An 18478-nucleotide genomic window follows, 5' to 3' on the forward strand; every position below is an offset into this window, starting at 1 on the left:
TTGTACACCAAGCATAAATTCTAGCAAGGTCATCCTCAGCATGAAGATCATCCCAGCAACCCAGCTAAAGCAAACGCACCTATATTGGACAGCAGCAATACAGTATAGGAAGATGCCTGAGGTAGATGATCATTTTAGTATCAAGAGCAAAAGCATCAATTCATATTGCATTGAGAAAGCAGTAGTAAACTATTCCTTTTATTTTTCCAAGTAAATCAGAATGTTGGGCAAGATAAAGTGATTGTTGATTACAGTGCCAGAAGATGGGTCTCCCAAGTCAGGTGGCATGCTACTGAGGAAGAATTGAGAATCTTTCATAGTACTAATGTTGTCTAAAATATGCCAAATTCTTCACGAGATCTAGTTGCTAGGACCCAGTGTGGTGGAGTGGTTAACATGCTGGCCTAGAAACCAAGAGATGTTAAGTTCTAGTCCTGCTTTAGGCTGGGTGACTTTGGGCCAGTTACACACACTCAGCCCAACTCACCTCACAGGATTGTTGTGAGATTAAGAGGAAGAAAGATCATTATGTATGTTCGCTGCTTTGAGTTTCCTATAAAGTAATTCAAAGTGATTTCCAACCTTTTTACTAAATTTGAAAAACACTGCTGTATATCTTTCTGGTTAACATATAGCAGTTTGGAGGGTCTACGATAAGCAGGGCTTTTCTTGTCATTGAACGCTCAGAACAGAGTTCCGGCACCTTTTTTGGATGGAACCTTGTAGGGTAGGCAAGGCAGGTTTATTTATTTATTTATTTATTTATATTCCATTTATATCCCGCCCTTCTCCGAAGACTCAGGGCGGCTTACAAGCTTAGCAGTAGCCTTCATTCTATGTATATGCCTGCTTGTTAGGGCTTTCATACACCCCCCAAGCGGCATTATTACAAAGTCAGCTTAATTGCCCCCAACAATCTGGGTCCTCATTTTACCTACCTGGGAAGGATGGAAGGCTGAGTCAACCTTGAGCCTGGTGGGATGCGAACCTGCACTAATTGCAGGCAGCTGGTGTTACTTAAGGAGGCATTAGCCCACTGCTCCACCAAGGCTCTTGTATGACATGTGTGAGTTCCGGCACCTTTTTCTTTTACAAAAAAAGCACTGACGATAAGAATGTGAACATATCCCAGTATCCTATTCATATGTTTTCTACAAACATACAGAGAAAGGCAGTCTCAAAACTTTAACGTGAAAAGCAACTTTTGTAGTTTGAAATTCTTTTAACCATGGAAATATTAAATAAGTTTTTCTTAGTAATATTAATGTATTTAATCAAATGAATAGATTGCCTCAACTGAGGTTGTAGACTTAGGCCATTATGAAATCAATAAATGAGTTCAGGCAATGTTTTTACTTTATAACTATAAACATTGCTCACTTTTTAGTAAGAATATCTATTTTCTTCAAAATAAAATTGGTGAAATGCTTTTGTATAGTATGTGTGTAATCTGATTTGTATGTATTTCCTTTGTCTAGGAAAAAATATTAATGCCATATTTTTGGGTTTTCCTAAGGGGGAGTTACTGTTTTTGTGGCCTTGTACGATTATGAAGCAAGAACTAGAGATGATCTTTCATTCAAGAAGGGGGAACGCTTTCAGATAATCAATAATACGTAAGTATTGAGTTAACATGGACTTAATTACACACTGTTAGCCATTCACATTCCTCTACCTATGTTAATAGTATTATTGCTGATAGGGAAAAGTCTTCAGTCGTAAGAGAATAAGAGAGTAAGAAAAATGACCCTATAAGGAGGAGGAGGAGGAGGAAGAAGAAGAGATATAACAAAATTGGACTTGCAAGATTCTATGATTATAGCCAATCTCAATAAAATAAAATAGTTTTAGCCTTTCAGTGGAGTTGTTTTTCCCCTCTCATATACCTAATATGGCTGATATCAATCTTACAAGTTTTATTGTGTTGTATCTGTTCTATCTTCTTATAATTCAGTGAATTAGAGAAATGTCTATATGAGCTGCTGTCTCGACATTCTGGTCTTTAAAAATGTTTTACTCTTGTTGCTTTAGCAAAAGAGTTTGCATATCTCTATCAAAGTCGTCATCTTTCTACAGAACAGATCAGTCTAGAAACTATAATGGTAAATTGGATTATACCATATGCTTTTAATATAATGTTTTTATCTTTATTTCTAAGACAAGTATATACAGGTTGATCTGGACTTATTATCACAATCAACCCCAAAATTGACAGCTGTTAAGTGAATTTTTCCCGATTTTATAACCTTTCTTGTCACAATTGTTAAGTGAATTGCTGCAGTTGTTAAGTTAATAACAGAGCTGTTAAGTGAATCTGGCTTTCTCATTGACTTTGCTTGCCAGAAGATTGCAAAAAGGTGATCACATGATCCCGGGATGTCATCATAAATACGTGGCAGTTGTCAAATGTCCAAATTTTGATCACATGACCATGGGGATGTTGCAATGATCATGAGTGTGAAAAACTGTTGTAAGTCCCTTTTTCAGTGCTCTTGTAACTTCAAACTAAACAAATGACATGCAACCAAATACATGCAACCATAAATGTACTTTTTATATGGCAATTTGCAATAAGGCACTTTCAGAAGTAGATTTAATTAATTAATACCAATTCATTTAAATTTTAGTAGCAGAGATTCCAGTATATTAAAGATGAAACTGTATTCTCTGAATATGATCATTTTTCATCTCCTCATTAAGAGAATGTTATTTTTGCAGTTATTCTTCTGTAAAATGTCCATTTTTATTCACAATAGTAAGATTTGAAGAAGATTAAAAGTTTTGAGAATTTTTTTAAAATCCCTGTTTATTTTGGTCACCGTGGTATAAAAAAATGATGAAACTCTAGAAAGAGTGCAGAGAAGAGCAACAAAAATGATTAGGGTACTGGAGGCTAAAACATATGAAGAGCAGTTTCAGGAATTGGGTATGTCTAGCCTAGTGAAAAGAAGGACTAGAGGTGACATGATAGCAGTGTTCCAATATTTGAAGGGCTGCCACAAAGAAGAGGAGGTAAATTATTCTCCAAAGCACTTTTAGGCAGAACTAGAAGCAACGGATGGAAACTAATCAAGAAGAGAACCTACCTAAAACTAAGGAGAAATCTCCTGACAATTAGAACAGTTAATCATTGGAACGACTTGCCTCCAGAAGTTGTAGGTGCTCCAACACTGGAATTTTTAAGAAGAGATTGAACAACCATTTGTCTGAAATGGTATAGGGCTTCCTATTTAAGCAAGGGATTGGACACTAGACAATCTCCAAAATCCCTTCCAACTGTGTTATTCTGTTTTTTATTTATCACATATTTATTAGAGGATAAAACAAATGTTTCTTCCTACTGCATGGTATTTCCCTATATAGGGGAAAAAAACATCATTTATACTAAGATCTAGCTAGTGTGTTATTTCGTAGATGTAAATAGACAGCTAAGATGATGATGTATCAGTTCACAGTATTTCATAATTGAAAATGATTTTATTATTGTTGTTCACTTTAATTACATTTTTTCCTGTCCTCCCTTCCCCCTAGGGAAGGAGATTGGTGGGAAGCAAGATCTATTGCCACAGGAAAGAGTGGCTACATTCCTAGCAATTATGTGGCTCCTGCAGATTCCATACAAGCAGAAGAGTAAGACTTTATAATGTCCTTAATCATTTTTATCTGTAATAATTCTGTGGCGTTCAGTAGAATTTAATTACTGAGAAGACGTATTAGATACAAGAGGCCTTCGCTTACAGCATTTGCATGAATTAAAATTAATCTCTTAAAATATGTTTTATATAGAGGAGACTGACTTTCTTAAAAAGTATTTTTAGATTATTTTTAGAATAAATGATTCAATTTCACATGTGTTAATATGAGCTGATGCAGGTACAATTATTGACACTTCACAATCTCTTCTTTTTTAAAAAAAAATATGTTACGTTTTATCAATGGGAATAAAATACAAAACAGAAAAAAAAATAGGAAAAAAACATACATCCAACAGTGACAATAACAAAAAAAAGTGTGTACAAAAAAGAAAAAAAGACCCAACATCCAACATTAAATATAAAAAAATACATGATAGCAGAATGCTGGAAAAAAATAAACCTGATAAATTCTCCTCTCCTTACATGGTCTACAAATAGTTATAAACTTTGTCATTCTTATTTAACAAGAAAAAGATATAGATCCACATTTCAGATGACAAGGTCTCACCTCCTCATCATAGAGACTTCACAGTCTATTCTGATGGAACCGATTTCTGTTAAAGACATTCCAAATCTGTATTGTGTGTGTATGGTGTGCATAAGATGGACAACCTCTAAAGCTTGGTATACTTTTTGCAAAGATGTAAATATAATCTATGAACATCAGCATACTGGCTAGTTAGTCCTTACATTGAAACAAGCTCATCTGCTTCCTTAAATCTTCTGGCTAGTTTCTGAGCTTAGAAATACATGGAATTTCTGAGCATATTGTTAAAGTTCCTTTGACCCAGAATTGCTGATAAACTTTGCAAGGTTCTTTCTCACTTGTCCTTGCATGCATGAAAACCTAAAGTGGGAGTATTGTCCTCATGGGAATAATGGTTATAGTTATTTTTGGAATCCAGATGTCACCCACCTAGGATCCCTCAGAGCTTCAGCTCCAATGCATTATTAGCCAATACAATAAGAAACAAAAGAAAGTGGGGGAGAGACACACTTTTATTTTCTCTGCAGAAGAAGAAGGGGAAAAAAAAGCACTAACAGTTAAGCCTGTTTTAAATTTGTTTATAGTTCCATATAACAACAACAGAGAGAGAAGAGGAGAGAGTCACTTTGGTCTAGTGCAGAGGTCCCCCAACCTTTTGGGCACCAGGGACTGGTTCCGTGGAGAAAGTTTTTTCTGCGGACTGGAGAGTATGTGGTTTTGTGTGCTGCCTGCATTCCACGGATGGGGCTTTGCTTGTTTGTGCAGACCGGTTGCTGGCATGCTGCGGCCCAGTACAGTCCACTGACGGTTGGGGACCTCTGGTCTAGTGGTTAAGGTACCAATCTACAAAGCAAGAGACCATGAGTTCAAGTCCTTCCTTAGCCATGAAAGCTAGCTTGGCAACCTTGGGATAATCACTCTTTCTCAGCCCAACCCACCTCACAGGGTTGAAAGCTAGCTCGGCAACCTTGGGATAATCACTCTTTCTCAGCCCAACCTACCTCACAGGGTTGTTGTTGTGGGGAAAATAGGAGGAGGAAGGTATGTTGGGTATATTTGCTGCCTTGAATTATTTGTAAAGATAATAAAGGCAGGAAAAAGATAGACAGATAAATCTCCTTTGTAACTCAGCAGGTTTGGCTATGCAGCTTTCTTTTATTGCTTGCTTATATGGCATTATTGTCACTGAAAAGTGATTTACTACCTCCCTCTGACACAATGCCTAACATGTTTGGTAATTTTAAAAGCATTTAAAGCAGAAAGCATACAGGAACAACAAAATGACAAACAATATTTTCTGGTTTCACCTGTACCGGTAATTGCTTTAGTCCAGCTGACTTGTCTTGTTTTTCTTCAAAAGTTTAAACTAGTATTCTGGAATATTTGATTTTGAAACTCTCCATGTATTTAAAATTAGTTTGTTACTGAATCTTGAATGGAAGGAATGAAACGTGGTCTTGTGGTTTTTTTTGTTTTTTGGGGGGAATAAAAGTTTAGATCATATCTTGGCTTATGTATTTGTGATCATATCACATTTAAAAACAACTTTGATTTCTTTTTTATACAAGTTTTATTGAATTTTTAATATTTACATATACATGTATTTGTGAAGCAATATGGTGGTTGGGTAGTCAAAATAACAAATAACAAGTTGTAAATAGTTCAGGTCACATCAACAGGGATTCCCTCTCTGATTCCCTTAATTATCACACATTCAGAATAGTCAAGTTAATACATTTCTAGTTGTAACCTAGTCAATTAACAAAATTTTCAATATATTTTCACTAATACATATCAATATCCTGTTTTTAAGTTTTATCTAATTGCAATAGAATATTCTAGAATAGCCTATAGTATACAAAAAAAGCTTAATTTTTGGGTAACCCACAATTCCCTATTTCAATAAAGAATAATTCTCTTATCTACAAAACTTACATTGTTCGTTACAAAACATTCTTGTGTTTTACCATTAAAGTCTAGTTTTCATCTTAACAAATCACCAATTATTAGAAGTATATTTTTATCTTAACCGTTCAACAATTATTAAAATACTATCTTTTATATATAAAATTCTAGATTCTATAATATAGTTCAAAAGTAACAACTAATATATTCTATAAGTCATCTTAACCGTACATCAATTGTTAAAATACTGTCTTTTGATATATCATTCCAAATTCTATAATATAGTTCAGAATTATATTCTAAGAGCTTACTTTTGTTTTCCCTTACAAATCTAAAAGCTAAATGTAGAATCAGTTATATTTTTAGAGATTCCCCTTAATCCATTGAAAGATATTTTTATACTGTATCTTTAGGAATCCCAAAAAAAAGAAACAAGTTCAGTTTTTTAAATCTAATTCTTGCCTTCCTTTTGTGCCAATCAGGCTTCCCTCTTGGCATCTTTGAATTCTCAAATGTATCTTCCTTTCTTCCTATAGCCCTTATTTGAATCCAGGGAACGTATCCAAATGTCAATTTTGCAAGGAAAATGTCCCCTTTGTAGCCATTGTAGTTTTGCTTTGATAGTTCAGTTTTTGATGATTGATGTAATATAGTTGTCATTAGATCAGTCAAGTCTTTTTGTTCTTCCAATTCTATCTGGGTTAGGTAGAAAGTAGTAGCTGTTGTTGTGGTTGTCATTTGATTAGTTGAATTCTCAATATGGTGTATTTGAAGGCCTTTAGTGTCTTAGTATTGTTTTCTTCAAGTGCTGTTGCTTTTTGAGTTGTAAGTTTTGTAGTTGCCATTAAAGTTTGTACTTTAAGGTTTTCTGTAGGTTGCTTTTGTTGTTCTTTGAAATCTCCTATTTTAGTGTTAGTTTCCACTTCTTCTATTTGGTTTTGTGTTATCTTTTCCTCATTTAAAGTCAGAATTTGATTTGGTGGTTTTGAGTTGTCAGATTTTTCTTGCAGTTTGGCTTTGATTTGTTCTGTCATTGCCCAAATCGTGTCCAGTATCAGTTTATAGTCAAGTGGTGGGATATATTCATCCATTTCGTTATTGTTTGCAGCTAAATCTTCCATGGAGGCTATTTTGATAAGAATCAAGGATTATCCACCTCCAAAAGAGTTGTTTTCAGTGCCAGGTGTTCCCACACTTATTTAAGAATAATGTCAAGGACAAAACAACTTTGATTTCTAATCTATTTTAAAAGTACAGAGATGAAATTATATGGAAAGACCCTGTTATAATGATTATTCTGCAGTCTCATCTTTGTAATGTAATATTGTTCCATTGCTATGTTAATCCAATATTACAACTAAATATTTTCTTGAACATATTTCTCTTTGAACTTTTTAGATGGTATTTTGGTAAAATGGGCAGGAAAGATGCAGAAAGATTACTTTTAAATCCTGGGAATCAGCGTGGTATCTTTTTAGTCCGAGAGAGTGAAACTACAAAAGGTATCTGTCTTTAACTTTAGAACTAAATAAAAAAAATTATAATGAATTTATAGTTGTTTATAAGTGTGTTTACAGAAGCAAATATTAAATTGTTTTTTCTAGGTGCTTATTCCCTTTCTATACGTGACTGGGATGAGATTAGAGGTGATAATGTGAAACACTACAAAATTAGAAAACTTGACAATGGTGGATATTATATAACAACAAGAGCACAATTTGAATCTTTACAAAAGCTGGTCAAACACTACACAGGTAGGTTCTAAATGCTACAGCTGATTCTAGATGTAAATCATAGCCTGATCAATATATTTCTGAAATATATGACTGCATAAGAAATATTTCTCTGATTGCTAGATCATGCTGATGGCCTGTGTCATAAATTAACAACTGTGTGTCCAACTGTGAAACCTCAGACACAGGGTTTATCAAAGGATGCCTGGGAAATCCCTAGAGAATCCTTGCGGCTAGAAGTTAAGTTGGGCCAAGGATGCTTTGGTGAAGTTTGGATGGGTAAGTGTTACCGGTATATGAGGAGAACCATATATCATTAAATCCAAGGGTTATGTGCATAATAGGTTAGTTCCAGACCTTACTATCTCCAAATTTTAAAAAAGGATCTTAGATTACTGAAATGGAAAACATCTTTATAATACTTAGAGAATCACTTTAAATCATTATAGACAATACTGGACTTTCCAGACTTATTTCATAGACTAAAGGCGCTGGAAAATTGTTCAACATTTTTTAAAATTGGTTATTTTAAACATACCTGACCCAGCTGCAATATTTATATTACACTGAAAATCTTTGTATTGTAACTGATAGTATAATGCGTTTATTACATAGGTACATGGAACGGAACAACAAAAGTTGCAATCAAAACTCTAAAACCTGGTACAATGATGCCAGAAGCTTTCTTACAAGAAGCTCAGATCATGAAGAAATTAAGGCATGATAAACTTGTTCCACTTTATGCTGTGGTGTCTGAGGAGCCTATCTACATTGTCACTGAATTCATGACAAAAGGTACATTTTACCTCTATATTGAAATCAAATAGGAAAGCAAGAGTATTGTATGAATTTACTATGGAATTATTAGGGCAGAATAGACAGAAAAGTATTTTATCATGATAGATTCCTAGAAGTGTCTGCCAGGACTTTCACTGCAGATTTTATTTTATTTATTTTTATTTTATTTTAATTCCATTTATATCCCGCCCTTCTCCGAAGACTCAGGGCGGCTTACAAGCTTAGCAGTAGCCTTCATTCTATGTATATGCCTGCTTATTAGGGCTTTCACACACACACACAAGCGGCATTATTACAAAGTCAGCTTAATTGCCCCCAACAATCTGGGTCCTCATTTTACCTACCTCGGAAGGATGGAAGGCTGAGTCAACCTTGAGCCTGGTGGGATGCAAACCTGCACTAATTGCAGGCAGCTGGTGTTACTTAAAGAGGCATTTTGGTTCTTTCCCACTGAAACAGGTAAGTTAGAGTTAGACCACAGTGTTGTGGGCTGCATCAAGGAAGTTTAGTTATGGCACCAGGTTTCTTTCTTTTGTTTTTATTGGGTGTGGGGTTGTTTCATTTTTGTATAATATTGGTTTTATCTAATTGTTGTGAGACACCCAGAATTATGGTTCTAAGATGGGTGGCAATCAGGGTTTTTTTAATTAAATAAGTAAATAAATAAATTTGCCCCCTTTTAAAAAAGACAAAACTATCATTTCATATTATTTTTTTCTTAATAATGTTGCTGGCAGTCAGCAGGAAACATATTCAGGAGACATTTGCCAGGTGTATATAAAAGGCATTAATATTTGCAAGAATCAGATAGTTACATGAATTAATATTTAAATTATGTGAAATAAAAAAAATATTTGCTTATTTTTATTTTTTTCTTAGTATTATTCTCATATTAAGAGTCATATAAGGATATTATTTCCCAGTACTTCTTATGAAGATCAGAATGTTTTGTTTGGGATTGTAGAGTTTCTTATATGAATAAAAGGACATAGCTCTGTGGAAAAGGATTTTGCTTCTGTAAAAAAGGAGCTGTTTGTGGAAACAGCCATACGTAAGATTATTTCTTCTGTCCCATAAAGGAAACTGATGCTTTTTTAAAGTGTCTCAGATCAGATCCCTAAATTATGCCCATGAGCAAATGTAGCACTATACTGTATTCTGAGCACTGCAGCAGTCACAATGGGAAACTGGAAATGTTTGCTTTTGTTTTCAAATACCTGGAGTTTGTATTGTCCAGGTAAGAAACCATAGATGTTATGAAGCATTACTTAAGCAATTGCTGCATTATAACTTGTTTGAACAAAGTTCAATATAGTTAATATTACTTATAGTTCTCAGTTGTATATTAAACCACAATTTCATTACGTGAAAATGAAAGCAAATGCTTTTAGTCATCTTTTGTGGTAAACAGAAGAGGAAAGAAACCACAAAAGCTCAATGTTTCTGTGAGTCATTGGTTCTCAACCAGTGTTACAGATAGCACAGATATAATTCAGAAGTTGCCTAGAAGATGGCACCACCTCTTCAAAATTTATCCTAAACAAGAGCTGTAAGAAATGAATGCCTGTTGTTATATAAATGAAAAAGAGGCGTGTTTTTGTAGGGTCTGACAGATTAATTGATGGGACTTAACATATGAAAGACTAAAAACACAGGTAATCCTCGATTTACAACAGTTTATTTAGTGACTGTTCAAATCTATAACAGCACTGAAAAAAGTGCCTTATGACCATTTTTCACACTTAGTGATGGTTACAGCATCCGCACAGTCACATTATCAAAATTCAGACACTTGGCAACTGATCATGTTTATGACAGCTGCAGTGTCCCAAAGTCATGTGATACCCTTTTGTGACCTTCTAAGAAGCAAAATCAGTGGGGAAGCCAAGATTCGCTTAACAACCATGACACTAACTTAACCACTATAGTTATTCACTTAACACCTGTGGCAAGAAAGATTGTAAAATAGAGCAAAACTCAGTTAACACATGTCTCATTTAACAATAAAATTTTTTGACTCAATTCAGGTCGTAAGTCAAGGGCAACCTGCACTATTACAAGCAATGTTGTAGTTTATGTTTTGTTGATGTAAGCATATCCAATATTGTCTAACTTTATGGAACTTTTTACATTTGAATTATAAAAAGTCAGGTTTATTGTATTTGAGTGTATGACATTCTGGCTAGGAACATACATCATACCAAGTCATTTTGTTTTAAGTTCACAATCATTGTGGTTTGCAAACTATGGTTTATAACTTGGTACATATGGTTGCAGAGCCCTTTTATATAATTCCTATACCCATTCAGTTAACAAATTAGAGGCACAATTTCCTGATACTTTGAAACAGCAAATATGTAAAACCATAGTGTAAATAGATTCCATAATATTTGTTCTTCTCCAAATCCAGGAAAATCAATCTAGTTGACATGACATTACCTAGTTCTTCGTCATTCTAACTTTTCCAATCCTAGACCTGTTAGAGAGGGCACTCTGAAGTGGTATATAAGTCTAAGTGCTTTTGCTATTGCTATTTTCTAAAAAATGTTAAGTGAAGCTTCTGGGCACCAAAAGCTTGCCTATTTTGATATTAACTGTGATAAAAAATACCATTGGTCTGTCTTTTCTCCAGTTCTTGCTGCATTAACTGCTCTTACATATACGACAGATAACAAAGAATTATTGCCATTTTTTGCAGTTTCAGGAAATCGGTAGACATATATTTTAGTAAATCCAGAAATCTTTTGCATTTGCTTATTCTTTCGAAATTCTGACCCATTATAGTGTTACATGATTTGGGGGGGGACCCAGAAGTAAAGCAGCAACATCTTCTAACTGGATGAGACAGGCTTCTTGAAGAGTCATTTAATTGAAATAATTATGTGAGAAGCTAGAATACAGCAAAATCAGTCTCTAGTGTCATCTTTGTTTACAAGGATGCTTCTGAGCTTTATATAGGCCCCAAAGTATTCTTAATACAATCAAACAATGTGTACCTGCTGCCAGAAATAAAAACAAAACTGGGGCTGAAAACAGTATCCTGGCATTGAGAAAGTGAAACAGAGACTATTCTCATCAGTTTTTTGTCACTGACTAATTCCTTCCACTGCAGACTTAATGTGAATAGGCGATACTCCTATGGCAGCCATATTGTGAAGACTGCTTACACATTCAGAGAAATCTTAATATCCCCCCCAAGCCCTGAATAGATGCTTATCACTAATCCAGGTACTGTTTTATATGTCCTGAAGTAACATTACTTGACTTCTGCCCATGACATAGAAAATAAATACAATATTGAATTCATATTTATTTGCATAGGACACTTCTGAATAAATAAATGTGTGGTATAAATCAATAAATAAAAACAAATAAACCATACAAATTATAACAAACTCCTGGCTCACAAAACTGCATATCTGCGTTTGGGGGATGAGGGGGCCTCACATATACAGCCATTAACATTTAAATTGTTGCAAATGTCTGTTAAAACTATGATATATCGAAAGGATTTGGTTAAATATGTTTTATTTTATGCATGCGCAAAATCACTACTCATTCCAAAATACTACATAATAACATATGTATTGCATAATCGGTTAGCTTTATATTAACATTAATAGAATTTTATTTTTATCTATGCCTGAAGTATATATAGAGTTTGAAACTGAAATGTAACTAAAATTGTGATACCATTACTATAATTGAATTAAAGGAAACTGCTGTTTTTGTATCTTTCTGTAGGAAGCTTACTAGATTTTCTTAAGGAAGGAGAAGGGAAATATTTAAAGCTTCCCCAGCTGGTGGATATGGCTGCCCAGGTACTTATTAAAATATATATTTTTTGATTAGTAAAACATTCCAATATTACAGCCATTGAGTAATAGACTAAAGTAGTTGCCCATTCTGTCAACAGTCTGATAATAACTATAGATCTTCAGGTGGCCATCTGCATAGGTTTGTGCCTACATAGTACGGCATTCTGGAACATTCTCTAGTTCAGTTTTTTTTGTGAGAAGATTCTCTAAAGCAGGAATTTCTTAACTTTTTGCCATTACACCTCCCCAGTGCTTTTTTTGTAAAAGAAAAAGGTGCCGGAACTGACACATGTCATACAACCCACCTTGCCTACCCTACAAGGTTCCATCCAAAAAAGGTGCCGGAACTCCGTTCTGAGCGTTCTATGAGAAAAAAAGCCCTGCATCTCTCCCTTAATATAAGTTTAACATATACAACTTCCCTAAAAATCCAAACACCAACATGAATACAAATGAAAATATACAATGAAACTTTGGGAAAGGATAATTTGTTCCAACAATATAACTAAAACGTTCTTCACACCTCTCCTGGACTTTGTCTGCACCTCCCCAAGGGAGCTACACCTTGGAAAAGCCTTTTCTAAAGTATTTGCCCACCGAACCTCTCAGACTGTTAATATGCTCAAAGAAAGAAAGAAAAAAAATCCCTGCAGAGGGTGGTGTCACATGACAGGTGACATGTAAGCAATCTTTTGTTATCATTTGTGGGGGTTTTATGGACTATATCTGTTGGGCCTTTTTCAGAAACACTTATAAGTAGTGGCATGAGCAGAAAGCATTCAAGAATGTAGGTTTTCAATGAATGTCTCTACTGCAAACCTAATAACGCCAATATGAAAGAATTCCAGTGTCTACTATGTGTCGGATGCAAATCCTATTTATAATGAAATCAACATTCAAAGTTTTGTGTCTTGTGTGCACAGTGCAATGGCCTAAAAATTCTCTCTTTGGGGAAAATAACATAGTTTCTACATATTCCTTATCATGATAATATAATAATCTCATTCATTTCATGCTATTCACTTCTAAACTTGTCAGAACCTACTATGAGCGCAATATATGGAAGAAAAGCTGTCATATCAGTGATCACATCAAAATGAGGGAAATAATGGCAGGTTGAAAACTGGTATCTGCTGTAATCTAGGCTTCACAAATGCAGATGGTATAGACTTAATTGAAGTCCTAAATATGTGATTCAGACATTGCAGTAACTGCCCTGGGGGAATTGCCCAAAAACAACAGATGGCACAGGCAGATGTTGTAGTTTGTCAAACAAAATCATTTCAGTAGTGGGAAAACTTTTGTTAGGCAGCAAATGAAGGAAGTTTGAATTCAAATGAAATGATTTCATGCTGTCAAGGTAAAAGACAAAACTCCTTTTCATATCTAAATAGTTATTTCAATAGGATAAGGGAAGAAAGCTGAAAAAAAACCCAGTGTTCTCACAAAGACGTTAGAAAATATTTTCAGAAGGAAGGTAGAATTAGGGCACAAAGTAACTTTGTTCTTAGCTACACAATGTACAATGAGGCAATTCTTTAGAAGCAAATAGTTTGCTTCTTAAGAATAGTGGCATATTTTGCAAATGTAACAACTCTTCAAAATGTTACTTTAAAGGGTAACCTATGGAATGAAGTGATAGTTAAAGAGTTGAATGGTGGAGAAAAGTTGAGACAGTAGCAAATAGTTTCTCCATTGGGGTGATATCAGAAGATAGAGATGACAACCTGACCTATAATTTGAGGATCAAAAAAGTATAGAATGCGAAAAATCCACCATCATGTCTGTGAAAGACTGATAACAACCAAATAATTTTTAGTGAATATGAAAGGTTTTTTTAAGAACAAAGAAATTGTGAAATTAATTCCACAGAGCAAAACACAGGGACTGACACGATTCAGCTTCTAGGTAATTCAGACAGCCCACTCTGCCCTGTAAAAAAGTATAGCGGATTGTTTCCAAAGAAAGGTATCATTTGTACAGAGGTAATCATCTGTAACTGGCTGATTTTTCCAAATCATCAGTCATAGCATTTGGAATCTTGGATGGTGCATCTGGCCTCCACATGAGAACACTGTAGGAGATTCTTGACCAAGAGATTGTGTTGAAACTTGCTGTTAGCTAAATGCAATAGGTCTGTGGAGACGATCCTGTCCCAACAAAGCTTCATGATTACCCTTGTTAGCAGAGGATACACTTACAATAGGATGCCTGTCCAGTTTGGAAAAAGAATGCATCTGAGAGAGAAGCAGGATGCTTTTGAGAATTACTGCAATGTAATATACTGTACTGTATATTAGCAGTTTTGAATAGTCATAAAACGATCATTCCTAAACCATGAAAAATTCAGTCAAAGAAACAGGATCACAATTTGAAGTCCTGTGCCGCAGTCCAAATATAGCTGAGCATATCTGCTACAATAATTCATCTTTAAGGGGATGAATTATAAAAATGTGATTTGAAATATACCAGTGCTAGGGTAGAATGCACTCATGGGAGTTTCTCAGGGCTAGGCTGGAATGCAACAGTAGATCCTTTGTGTTTATAGACCTGTGAAGGTTATAAATGTGAAGAATGATCATAAAGTTGCTTTTACCATCACTTTCATAACTACAAAAGTCTCTAAATGAGGCAGTTGTTAAACAAAGACTACCTATATATTTCTTATTTTATTCCTTTTAATTACAAACTGCCCAGAGTTGCTGAGGAATTCGGCTGTTTCAAAATCAAATAAATGAAATACAATATTCAACTTTGACTAGTCAATAATAGGAAAGAAACATGGCAAGATCCATGAATTCTTCCACTTGATTGAATGCAAATAACCTCCAACTTGAACCAAGGCTCACCCATATATACCACACTATTTGCATCAGACAAAGGGAAGATTTTACCCTTAAAGACACAAAGATTTAGGTTAGGTTGAAGTGGTGTGTGAGGTCACTTTAAAAAGAATTGGCCAAGTAGAATTGAGCTCTCTGCGATTCGGACAGAAGGCTCAACAACTCTTTAAATAATTACTGCAGTTAGTCCTCATTCAATGAATATTCATTTCAGATTGAAGTGGCATCTGGAAGAATATGTTGCAATCCCCCAATCTCTAAAGAAGAAATGCAAATAAATAAGTTTCATATTCTGAGATGGAAGCCAGTAATGCAACACACACTTTATAAAAAAGAAGGAAGCTGAAGCATACGAATAACATCTACATAAATGCCAAAGAAAGTGGCCAAAGAAAGTGATAACCATAAAAAGAATTCTGGGCAATAACAGACACTTTAAGCATGAGCTTCCACCCAAAAAAGTCAGCTAGAGAATGTTCTAGAACAGACATGTCAAACACAAGGCCCAGGGGCCAGATCTGGCCCGCAAAGTGGTTTCATGTGGCCCACGAAGCCATCCTGGAAACAGTGAGGGAACGGCCCCCACTGCCTTGGCCCTGGCCCAGAGACCCTCCTTCTGCCAGAGACCCTCAGATCTGTCCCACTCCTGCCCGGGTCCCCATAGGCACCCTTGATGCGAACAATGTAGAGCTGGCCACGCCCACCCAGTAGGCCACGCCCACCCTGGCCATACCCACCCGGCCCCCTGAGGGCAACCGCAATGCTGATGCGGCCCTCAATGAAATTGAGTTTGACACCCCTGTTCTAGAAAATTGCTTTGCACAAGTACAATGTACGTATGTAATACTCAGAGTACAAAAAGAATATAGACTTTTTAAATTTAAGATTATTTAATTCTGTTGAAAAGTAATATTGCTACATATTATGGAATCTAAACATTGTAAATTTGCTATTGCATTTGTAACATGTACCCAGTGAATCATTTTCATGATTTGTGTTAAGTATTTCATTGATTGAATACTGCTTTGTTAATAGGATACATTTTTTTTATAAGATTGCTGATGGCATGGCGTACATTGAAAGAATGAATTACATTCATAGAGATCTTCGAGCAGCTAATATTCTTGTAGGGGATAATCTGGTGTGCAAAATTGCTGATTTTGGATTAGCAAGATTAATAGAAGACAATGAGTACACTGCTAGACAAGGTATTTACAATATTTATTTATTTATTTATTTATTTGTTTTATATACCGCCCTTCTCCCGGAGGACTCAGGGCGGTGTACAGAGCAATAAAGTAAGAATACAATAAAGCAATAAAGTGAGAAAATTTTAAAACCCAAATCCATCAAATCCATCAGGCCAGGCCGGCTTGTTGGAATAGATAAGTTTTTAGATCACACCGGAAGGAGCGAAGGTCGGGGGCCATCCGGATTTCAGCTTGTAAGCGGTTCCAAAGGATTGGCGCACCCACCGAGAATGCTCTCCCCCTGGGGGTCACCAGCCGACATTCTCTGACCGGTGGCACCCTGAGGAGGCCCTCTCTGTGTACTGTCTAATATGGTAAATATTGTTTTATTAATATGTATAATATGTGAATTCTTGATCAGTTCAAGTTAGTTTATGTCCGAAATATAGGGTCTCCTGCTTGAGCAGGGGATTGGACTAGAACAGAGGTCCCCAATCTTTTGGGCACCAGGGACTCGTTCCGTGGAGAGAGGTTTTTCTGCGGACCATAGGTTTTGTGTGCTGCCTGCATCTCGCGGATGGGTCTTTGCTTGTTTGTGCAGACCGTTTGCTGGTATACCACAGCCCGATACTGGTCCATGGACCGGAGGTTGGGGACCCCTGGACTAGAAGACCTGAAGGTCTCTTCCAACCCAGATGATTATATCCTCTGTGTTCCAGTTTGACTAAGTGCTTTACTAATATTTTAATACTTTCTGAGATAGATGTATGTTCTTTATTTTTTTTCCCATTTACTATAGTCATTAGCAATAGAAACTGGACATTCTCTAAAGTGGATTATTCAATATACTTCTATGTTTTCTAAAACAATTTTTTGAATTTGTTGAATTATTTATCAACAATATAAATTGCCAAAATCAATTCTTATCTCTCCAAAAGTAAAATTGTTCTTGAATAGAGATTTGTTTTATTATCAAACCTTGCAACATACCATGATTAATATTCAAGGTTATTTGTGAAGAAGTTTATAAAGGAACAGTACGATCTGAACTTCAGATTATAGTCAGATCCTGAAAGCTACTGTTGTTTATGTACATGTTATGTACACCATGCAAGTCATTTGTATAATAGAAAGAATAATTATGTGCTAGTTTTCCACATACACAAATTTACATGGCAACGTTTTTACAGTAGTTACCAAACTTCATTCTAAAATGCATAGATTTTCTCCATTATCTGTGTAGAACAACCTCAGCCTTGACAGGAGTACCATTAACCATATATTAATTTGACAGTATTATTCACTTTGTTGTCACCCACACTCTACTCCCACATGTATTCTCAGTTAGACTTTTCTCTTTGAGTACAGCAAAGATACCTTTGCAGTTCTTTTCCAGCAGAAAGAGTTCCAATCTCTAGATTAGTTCTTATGTTTAATAGAATGAATGCTATCATAACAATAGAAGATATTATCAAATTATCCTTTCCCCTAAGAATCATATATGTATATTTTACCACCAAAATAATTTTTAAAATAATTATAAATTATAATATTAAAAGGCATTATTTTCTATGTTTAGGGGCCAAATTCCCAATTAAATGGACAGCACCTGAGGCTGCACTATATGGTCGGTTTACAATTAAATCTGATGTCTGGTCATTTGGAATTTTGCTGACAGAACTTGTAACAAAGGGACGTGTGCCATACCCAGGTAAAAGAAAAATCATTACTAATGTGTGTGTTATATCATTGCATAATCTGTTATTTATGTTAGGGTTTTTTTTTACAGTCAGTTATGCTAATGAAATAAATTATGTTAGCTAGTACCATACTTGAGAAAATACTACAGTAAATGCAAACTAGCTATGATACGGAAGCTGCAATTCAGTGTTTAAAAAATGTAGAGACACTATTTTAGAAAATCTAATTCACTGTGTTCATAAATAACAGACAGTATGCCAGATCATTTTTACCATAGGTTTTTAAAGAAGCCAAAGCTAACCTTTGAT

At 35.2% G+C, this 18478-nt stretch overlaps 1 protein-coding gene across 2 annotated transcripts in view; it reads left to right on the forward strand.

Moving 5' to 3' along the window:
• Window positions 1–18478, forward strand: part of YES1 (YES proto-oncogene 1, Src family tyrosine kinase) — a 52246-nt gene that overhangs the window by 29316 nt on the left and 4452 nt on the right. For both annotated transcript variants that reach the window (XM_083359368.1, XM_083359367.1), the window contains exons 3-11: window positions 1517–1616; window positions 3532–3630; window positions 7486–7589; window positions 7692–7841; window positions 7944–8099; window positions 8436–8615; window positions 12363–12439; window positions 16334–16487; window positions 18049–18180. In XM_083359368.1, coding sequence (XP_083215494.1) covers window positions 1517–1616; window positions 3532–3630; window positions 7486–7589; window positions 7692–7841; window positions 7944–8099; window positions 8436–8615; window positions 12363–12439; window positions 16334–16487; window positions 18049–18180 — 1152 coding nt within the window. The remainder of the gene's footprint in view (window positions 1–1516; window positions 1617–3531; window positions 3631–7485; window positions 7590–7691; window positions 7842–7943; window positions 8100–8435; window positions 8616–12362; window positions 12440–16333; window positions 16488–18048; window positions 18181–18478) is intronic.

Source organism: Vipera ursinii, assembly GCF_947247035.1.
Source record: "Vipera ursinii genome assembly, chromosome: 3".
In the NCBI taxonomy this organism is placed as follows: Eukaryota; Metazoa; Chordata; class Lepidosauria; order Squamata; family Viperidae; genus Vipera; species Vipera ursinii.